This window comes from Penaeus japonicus, unplaced genomic scaffold, assembly GCF_977035675.1.
Source record: "Penaeus japonicus unplaced genomic scaffold, GWHDUDI00000001_assembly GWHDUDI00000040, whole genome shotgun sequence".
Classification (NCBI taxonomy): domain Eukaryota; kingdom Metazoa; phylum Arthropoda; class Malacostraca; order Decapoda; family Penaeidae; genus Penaeus; species Penaeus japonicus.
The window spans coordinates 17,773,594-17,782,947 of NW_028234442.1; the positions used below are offsets into that span (position 1 = coordinate 17,773,594).

Sequence of the window (9,354 nt, forward strand, 5' to 3'; positions counted from 1 at the left end):
TGAGAAGAAGCAGCTTGTTGGGTTTAGGTGGTAAAAATTATACTTGTGCCTCACACAGCGACATACAAGGATAGTTCATGCCTAGATCGATGGTATCTTTTGCAGAGAACCATGGCTTACGTTTGTGTAAGGTGGCTCCTGCCGGTTAGATATAAAGGGCACGAGATCTCTCCTGGCACAATGCCACTTCTTCAGGGTGATAATAGGATGTTTTTGTATTTGTTTACATTATTTTCACAAGTAAAGAAAAATGTGTATACAAATGGAACTCATATGAGTATATGCATATGTAATGATGTAAAGTGTACGTCTTGGTGGAGAGATCAGGATGTGATAGAACGTCATCGGGTGGAAACAAAATATTTGCATGATGTGATATCACGTCACCAAGCACAAATGGGTTAAGAGTGTTAGTAGTTGAATTAAAAATGTTATCCATTGATATCTTTTGTACAAGTGTTCCCATACCAATAGATAGCTAATACCGATACTCTGGTATTAACCAGTGGTTGATTTATTGCTGATAACCATAGTGATTCTCTTATTTTTATTTCCATTTTATCTGTAATTGTAAAAGAGTATGAAGCTATTTTTATTTTGATTTAATCCATTAACAACAGGGCTATTTTGGCTCCAAATGGTCGAAACGCCGGGATATTTCAACCGTGCAAACCTAACACCTCGGGATTTTTGCCCGCACTCGCCACAGCCAAGCGCCATATGCCCAATCACCTGACCAGCCAACCAGGAGGATAGCCATAACGAAATATCTCGTCCCCGGTGGCTGACTCTGCCACCACTTGACGTGATATCTTGTCACCCATTGTTAATGGGTTAAGAAATAAGGGAAATAGGGGAGTCTGGAAACAAATTTTGCTGCTTGAAGTTGACAGTTAAAAAAAATGAAAGGCATAGTTGAATGATTAGAAGAAGTTATGGGATACATTTGGTTAAACACAAAAATTATACCAAGAAGTTAAGTCTGCAAAATCTTGGTATGCTTTTGATCTATTGCAAAAACAATGGTAGGCAAAACAATTTAGTTTGCTACCCTCTTGCATAAATTACATTAGTAGGGTTGGTATCCATGACCTTAATTTAATGGTGTGTAATTCAAAAAGTTGTACAAAATATTGCTTTCCGTGATCAACAAAGAGTATTTTTAGCATAACAATATTGTGCTGTGGAATGATTTGCAATCCCACAATTTCTTTAAGCATACAGCTGATATTGTCAGAATTGAAATAGCATATAGATTTGTCTTTTAGTCCAGTACCCACCTGTTAATTTAGCTCAGGAATCATCACCTTAGGAATGCAACTTCTCACGCAGTAAATGTTGAGGTGAGGTCAGTGACTAAAAGTATTAGACCACAGAGATATGACTAACTCGAATCACACAATGAATAGAATAGAAAGGTATTTTCACCTCAAAAACAAGCACAAAAAAGCTGATACTCTGTGATTTCTACTGACAAATGTTTCATGAATAAAATAGATGTCAAAGAATTATTCTCATTCAATGATTTTGTAATGTCACTGAAAGTTTTTGATATTTATACTGAAATCTATTTTGATATGGTTTTGATGGCATAGGAAATTGTGAACAACTTTTTTATTTTTATACCTTTTCTACCAATACTAGAATGGAAGCAATAGTAGTGTATCAATAACCATATAGGTAAATCTATATATGGCTTATGATCATTGAACATCTGATGATTTGTTTCAATTATGCAGGTCTGTTATGTGTTCATTTAGCACCCTTTGAATAGGAAGGTGTTAATATTCTTGTTTCTGTGTTATAGTTATGTGACTTAGATGCACAAGAAAGAGTTTCATAATATGTTCATTAGGATGTAAAGAAAATTTTTTTCTTGAAAAGGAGGTCGGTGGTCACATATTTTATACCAATTTGTTGGCCTGATTATCTCTACTTATATTATGGTGAAAAATATTTGTGCTTTTTATAGCTTCATTCTGCAAATAAGTTTTATGTTTTATCAATATTGTAGAAGGTTCTGGGAGAATCTTTGGTGTACCATAAAACTTAACTACCTAAAGGGGGAAAATACTACATTTTTATACACTTAACCCTTGTGAAATGAGCCACATCTTTAGATTTTCAGCCTCGGCTGTGCATCTTAAGCTGTGTGTGTGTTTTCTGTTATTTTCTGGACTTGTAGGTTAAATCTGAGTTAACATATGATACATTACCAAAGTGATTCTTATTTGTATTCAGTACAATAGGTTATCATAACTGAATGATTAAGCAACTTGTAATTTCAACAAAAGTGTGAAACTAATCTGTCCCGCAAAAATGCCCTTTGTGGAAGGTTTAACCTCATTCTTATTATATGTATATTCTGTTTGATTATTTATGGGAATTATTTTTCATTAATCAAATTTATTGGATCATAAAATGATCACTAAACTAACCTCTGGATAACATGCACACTCACACCCATGCCTACATCTACACCCACACCCACACCCACACCCACACCCACACCCACACTCATACCTATATCCACATCCACATTTGCCCCTACCACACCCACACCCTCACCCACACCCTCACCCTCACCCTTACCCTCAGCCTCACCCTCACCCACACCCACACCCTCACCCTCACCCTCAGCCTCACCCACACCCTCACCCTCACCCACACCCTCACCCACAAACCCACTCACACCTAACCCACACTCACACACACACACAGCCACTCTCACACCCACACCCATAGTTACTCAAACAGACAGAGACAAAAAATAAACATGCATGAAAACAAACTTCACATAAATGGTTTTACTGTCAGTACAACACTTTATTACCCCGATTTTTTGCTTGAACCAATGACTAAAGATAAGTTGCTTTCTGTGTTGATGCATTTATGGAAATATTGACAAGTATAGATTTGGAAAAAAACAACAACATATATATATATATATATATATTTTAGAATTTTAAGCAAAATTAACGTAAAGTAATTCTTAAATACAAAATTCTTAGTAGTTCCTTATAATATTGTTGGGAATATCAGGTTGTTTACGGAGTAGGATTTAATATATAATCTTTTAAGACAAAGTATTCTTGTCATTATTTCTCATCTTACTAATAATAATAAGATTGGCTATGCTAAAATATATATATATTTTTTTTCTTTTTATTTTTTATTTTTTTTTTTATCTTACATAATTGTGTTTGTGATGTATTTATGTGAATAATAAAAATTGGCATTATTATTATTTTATTTCATCCTTTTGTACACCTTAAATGAACCTTACTTTCATAATGTATGAAATATGGTTATAATATGAATGGATATAGGTGTATTACCTGAAAAATGCTTGTGCTTGCAACCACTTTCAATTGTAATCAAGAACTTATTTTTACGTTCTGAGTATTTCACATAAAAATATAAAATCATCTGCTCTATTATTGTCAATTTTCCTATTTACCCAATCATGACGGGCCCGGTGAGAACTGGCAATCCCATATGCCAGGCCTAAGTAATATCGCCTCGGACGTCACACTGGTGTGTCGCCCCGTCATCAGGCACGACGGTGTGTCACATGGGTGTGACACATTGTCGTCATTGGGTTAAGGATAGATCAGACATCCAGTTTTGGTGCTCATATATTTAAAAGTTTTCCATGTCCAATATCCCATCTTTTCATCTTTACCCTACCCCTCTTCACTGACTCCTGCCCTGTCTTCCCATGATGTACTGAGAGCGTGTTCAAAAGACATCTAAGAGGGCACAAATTTGTAATCCTAAAGGTCATTTAGTATTTGTACAATTTTTTTGTGCAATTTCAGATCATATGAGGTTCTTGACTACTCACTAGATTGAATTTGTTTTCCTGCTGTAAATATATCATTATTGTAGAAACAATTTTTGCAGAATTGTGTCTGATTTACCCCCAAGAATTATAAGAAAAGGGTTATTTTTACAGCTTATAATTCTTCAGCACAAATTATTACATACTTTTATTGATTTACAGCTGATTTTTTTTTCCCCTTTTTGATTGTCAAAATAAGTAGTAAAAGTGATGTCTCTGAACAACAGCTGTTACCAATATTTTATTTTATTTAATTTTTTTTTTTATCCACTATCTGAAATAATCTAAAGTATTTTTAACAATGAGTTCTCTGAAATTTCTGAAATTTTCAGTGTGCTCTTCTGCTAAGCACAGATTAGATAAGTTTTTCTTTTTTGTTCATTCTTAATCTTAACCCTCTCTGGACGGGTGGTACACCACGGGTACCGCGCATTCAAGGCCCGTTCGCAGGGTGCCGTCATACGGCGTCCATCATTTAATTGATTTAGGCCTATGCGTTCAAGAGCCCCGGCATTGTAAATTGCAAGGCTGGAATGCCCCCGGCATGAATGGGTTAATCATCATCTTCAAACCCCTTTTCATATAAAAAGCTTTGAGGTTCTGAAGGATTCTGGACTTACATGTGGTTTTGTTGTCTTTTTGTTATCTGAATCCATGTCACCCAACATGTATTTTGCTATTTTTTATGCTTAATATTGTTCTCATTTCACTATAACCTATTCAGTCGTACATAAAGAGAATTTTCAACATAAACTAACAATGAGAAAATAACTTTTCATTCTTTATCTTTTTTAGCCAAAAATATTTTACCTACATTGTACTACTTTTCATATTCATCTACTAAGCAGGACCTTCCATGTTTTTCTGTGCATGATTTCATGAGTGTAATATGCAGGGAAATGTCCATCTTGTATTTACAGTGATCTTCCATTTTTTTTCTTTGACAGTTTGTAATAGATATGCAGGCAAAATACACCAGAACTTGATATTTTTGTTTATTTGTTTGAAAGACTACATGAATAGTTCCAAACAATATTTATATTACAAGCTTGTACGTCACTCTTAACAATTATTTAACAGTCAACAATTTTTTTAACATTCAAATATTATGACAACCACAAAATTATAAAAAAGGTTATACAGTCATCAATACAATTTACAAGATGATAATATTATGATTTTGCTAAATACCCTATATTGTTATTATAAGTACATTCTACCTCTAAACTAAATTATAATTTGCTGATCCAATACAACTGGTATTTTACCTCAAAATATTCCTTCTTTTAGCAATGAGTCTTCTATCAATTGAATCTTTTCTCACATGAACTCTAGTCGGCTAAAGTACTCACTACATTTGATACTTTGTAAGATCTTAATAAAAAAATAAAATCTGGTAGTCAATACCCATGATACATTTATTATACCAATATTCTATAATTGACCCATGAAAAAACAAATTTTGAAATACACATTTTGCAGAGATGTCCGATTTTACATTTCTCACACTCACATCTGGAAACCCCTCCCTTTATCATACATCAATGAACTGGGTTAATTTATGATTTCATAATATTAACAAAACATAAAAAATCAAACTCTGATATAAAAAATAATGAAAACCGAGGTCTGCCTTTTGATTTTAGGTTTTACATTTCCCTTTTTCGGTTACCTATCATGTAAATCTATTTCAAGAAATAATACATTTGGTAAAGACTGGGATAAATGATTTTATTGAGCTTCCTATTAATACTTATTAATAAAACTGCAAGACATAAAGAACAACTCCTCCAACTCTCTCTAATTGCAGGATTCTAATACAATCTAATGATGAAATTTGTGACTAGACATTGTTGTGAAAATATACAAAAGCTGCATACCCATCTTTAAAGAGGTCTTGAACATCACAATATTAGATAAAATTTAGTATAAAATAAACCTATTTTTCAAACCCCCAGACAATACAATAGTTAATTGCAACAAGTATGTAGTGAAAGACATCCACGCGAGGTACTTTAAGCGACTGGATCTCACCTTCAACGCCAACCATCCCCGACAGCACAAAGAGAACACTGGTGGCTATCAGCCATGCATTACCAGCTGAAATTGAGATAGAGAAAAAAGAAAAACACATTATCTTACCATATTCATAAAAACTGCATGTAATGATTCACAATTCTCTAAATTCTATATAATGCTTTGATCTTTTAATGAATTATCTGTTAACTTATTTTTCACTTTCTTTTAATGGGAGGCAAAATTAAAATAGAAGTGGGTTGTTACTAATATATAGATCAATGTCCTATTAACCGCACAGGTTTCATTCCTCTTCCCTACCTCTTCTTTTTATATTTATTGTAGCGTTCATGACAGCACAAAAATACGAAAAAAATAAAGTTGCCTTTTGTCCTTCCATAAAACAGTAATACTTCTATCACACTGAGTATAAAGAAAATAATGGTCTCTAAACTCAATAAAACACACAAAAAACAAAACACAAAAAACGCTCTAGTTTTTGGAGGCTGGGCAAGCAAATTTATCCCCGTCTGCAATGGGTTAAAAGTGAGTAAGTGTGAGTGTGAGTGTGAGTGTGAGTGTGAGTGTGTGAGTGAGTGAGTGAGTGAGTGAGTGTAAGTGTGTGTGTGTGTGTGTGTGTGTGTGTGTGTGTGTGTGTGTGTGCGTGTGCGTGTGCGTGTGCGTGTGCGTGTGCGTGTGCGTGTGCGTGTGCGTGTGCGTGTGCGTGTGCGTGTGCGTGTGCGTGTGCGTGTGCGTGTGCGTGTGTGTGTGTGTTATATTTCTCTATATTCTGTGCAAGAGAAAACACTTACCCTCGATCTCAGAATTATTACAATAAAAACAAATGCTATACATTACTCACCTGTTATACCTAAGACTAAAATCATGATAACGGATAATCCATTTATCAACTCTGTAACTTTTTCCTTGTGTTGACTTCTAAGGGAGGACGTTATGAATGTCGCAACAGCACTTAATAAGAAGCCCTGAAAAAGAATTTAAATTGGGGTTCTATACTGAGGTGTGAATCAACATTTCTGAATCAAGAGTAGGCTGCTTATCCTTAACTAGTATGCATAAAAAGGAAAGAGAACATTTTCTCTATTATCAATCATCACAAATCTTAACACAGAATCATATTCAATTTAAAAATATCATATTTGTTTCCTTGTACTATAAGTTCAAAACACATTCTAATGAGAAACTCAATGAGACCCTATGATTCTTTTGCATACCTGTCCAGCTGTGGTAAATTTGTAGTACTTGCACACCTCCGCTGCCAGGCATGGAACACCTATGGCACGGCACAACCACGAGAAGATCATGTGATATTTCACAATACCAGTCTCATAATTTGGCAATACTGAAAAAACAGAAATATACAATTATTCAGTTTTGTTTCCTGTCATTAACCCGTTAACGACAGGTGACATGTATTTTCATCAGACATGACGCAGGAGCTGACAATGGGCATCATGACATTCGAGGATTTTGGTGAGTGATGTTGACAATTGCAGTCATAATTACTATACTTGCCATAATATTAAGCAATATGGGTTTCACCTAACATCCAAAACCTAGATGTCACCAGTTTCTTCCAGCATCAGCAGGAGAGAGAGCCTTGAATCTATGGTCACCCATCTGCGATCTCTAGCAAGCACTATCTTTAGAGAGCGATGGCACACAGCAAGCTGATGACCTCTTGCTCTAAAGTACCGCAGATGAAGGATGTGCATGCAGAACGGGAAAAGGAAGGTGACTCAAACAATGCCCAATGTCTACAATGAGCTCCTGTGCCAATATGGATACCTTTCACCATGGCACTCACAGTCATAAGCACAAGTTTCCTTCCTCTTCCCTACCTCTTCATGTTATCTTCATTGTGGATGGTTATTTGTTTCGTATTTGTTCATGACAGCACACAAATAAGAAAAAATAAAGTTGCTTTTTGTCCTCCCCTAAAACAGCAATACTTCTATCACATTAAGTATAAAGAAAAAAAATGAGAAGATATGGACCCTGAATTACAATTTTAGTCAAATACAGAATTGATAGAGCCTGTGATATGACAGATATAAGTCTCTAAATACAGTATAAAAAAAAAAAAAAAAAAATGGCTCTAGCTCTACAATGAGAGACTTAACCCATTCACGCCAGTTGACGTGCTGACACGTTTTGTGGTTTTTGCGTCAGACGCCGGGGACGAGATATGAGGGCAAGGCCGGCGCTCAGGGTGAGTGAGCGGGCAGCCCAGACTCACAGCTTGTGACCGTGCAAAGCCGGAACCGCCCCGGCGTAAATGGGTTAAAGGCAGTGGAAAAAGTCAAGGTATATTGCTGAAGCTACCTCGCTCAGAAATAAAACCCATCCCGGAGCCTGGGTAAGCAAATCTATCCCCTGTCAGCAAAGGGGGATAGATACTAGGTCATACTTTTAAAAATATCTTTCCTATACATTCTAATACAAAATGTGGCAAAACTTGTTAATCACATGTCCCGCTTTTCAATACCAAGACACACACACACACTTACGTGCTCCGAATCGGGCAACGCCAAGGGAAGCCGCTATAATCATCAGCATAAACCACCATTTCCCAAACTGGAAGTCTCCTGTCTGATTTTCACTCAGCATCCGGAAACCCCACAAGGCAGACAAGGCTAAGACTAAGTCTGACAGAGCGGTCGATATCCGACGATCCATTTTCGTCTCTCTGGAACATAGATCAATTACGAAATGAATAACGGACTCACATAAGATTTTTGTTCTTTATAGAAGTATTAGATGATGCGATATGCCTATAATATAAAATTTTCAATATTACAGGTGTGCTTAGGATATCCTGCCTATGACACAAACTGGCATCATTCTTATCTCTGTACTACACAGTAATTATTAATAATAAATAGAGAATGTTGACCTTTGCTGAAGAGATAAGTGTGGCTATCATAGTACTCAACTGACTCAGTACCATTATCAGGTTGGACTTTACACTAAGAAAAAACCCAAATCACAAGTTTCTTGTAGATTTGGATAGAATGCAGGAAACATACCTATAATAAATTCCTTTATCTTAACCCATTCATGCCGGCTGACGTGCTGACATGTTTCGTGGTTTTTGGGTCAGACGCCGGCACCGAGATATTTGGTCAAGGCCGGCACTCGGGGTGAGTGAGCAAACAGCCTAGGCTCGCAGTTAGTGTGCCCAAGAATCCCAAGGCGTTAGGCTTGTGCGTTCAAAAACCACAGCATTCTGACCTTCAGAGCCAGAATAGCCCTGGCATGAATGGGTCAAGAACCTGTGTGGCTATTTTCTGAGTATCTACTATGAAGAGCTCATGACTCTTCCTAAGAGTTTTTTTTCTGTGTGAATATTAATTCAATTCATAAGAACTCGATTAAGTCTAAATAAATCTACCTTGAGGTTCCTATAATAATTTAAATACTCTCTATTCCTTCTTCCATTTCCTAAATCATCCCCTCCTTTAGGACATTCT

The 9,354-nt window shown here is 36.0% G+C and overlaps 2 protein-coding genes across 3 annotated transcripts in view; both read right to left on the minus strand.

The window, feature by feature from the left end:
* Nucleotides 1-4,826: 4,826 nt before the first annotated feature.
* LOC122254906 (uncharacterized) overlaps nucleotides 4,827-9,354 on the minus strand; it is a 4,894-nt gene continuing 366 nt past the window's right edge. The window contains exons 1-5 of one of the 2 annotated variants that reach the window (XM_043018764.2): nucleotides 8,682-9,354; nucleotides 8,392-8,570; nucleotides 7,096-7,223; nucleotides 6,723-6,846; nucleotides 4,827-5,944 (exon numbers count right to left, since the gene is read on the minus strand). The exon at nucleotides 8,682-9,354 is cut by the window's right edge and continues 100 nt beyond it. In XM_043018764.2, coding sequence (XP_042874698.2) covers nucleotides 5,784-5,944; nucleotides 6,723-6,846; nucleotides 7,096-7,223; nucleotides 8,392-8,560 — 582 coding nt within the window. In that variant the 5' untranslated portion in view covers nucleotides 8,561-8,570; nucleotides 8,682-9,354 and the 3' untranslated portion in view covers nucleotides 4,827-5,783. The remainder of the gene's footprint in view (nucleotides 5,945-6,722; nucleotides 6,847-7,095; nucleotides 7,224-8,391; nucleotides 8,571-8,681) is intronic. The other variant, XM_043018763.2, reaches the window with a different exon arrangement.
* LOC147466919 (uncharacterized) overlaps nucleotides 9,054-9,354 on the minus strand; it is a 1,632-nt gene continuing 1,331 nt past the window's right edge. Inside the window, exon 3 of the mRNA XM_086534062.1 lies at nucleotides 9,054-9,134. Coding sequence (XP_086390188.1) covers nucleotides 9,054-9,134 — 81 coding nt within the window. The remainder of the gene's footprint in view (nucleotides 9,135-9,354) is intronic.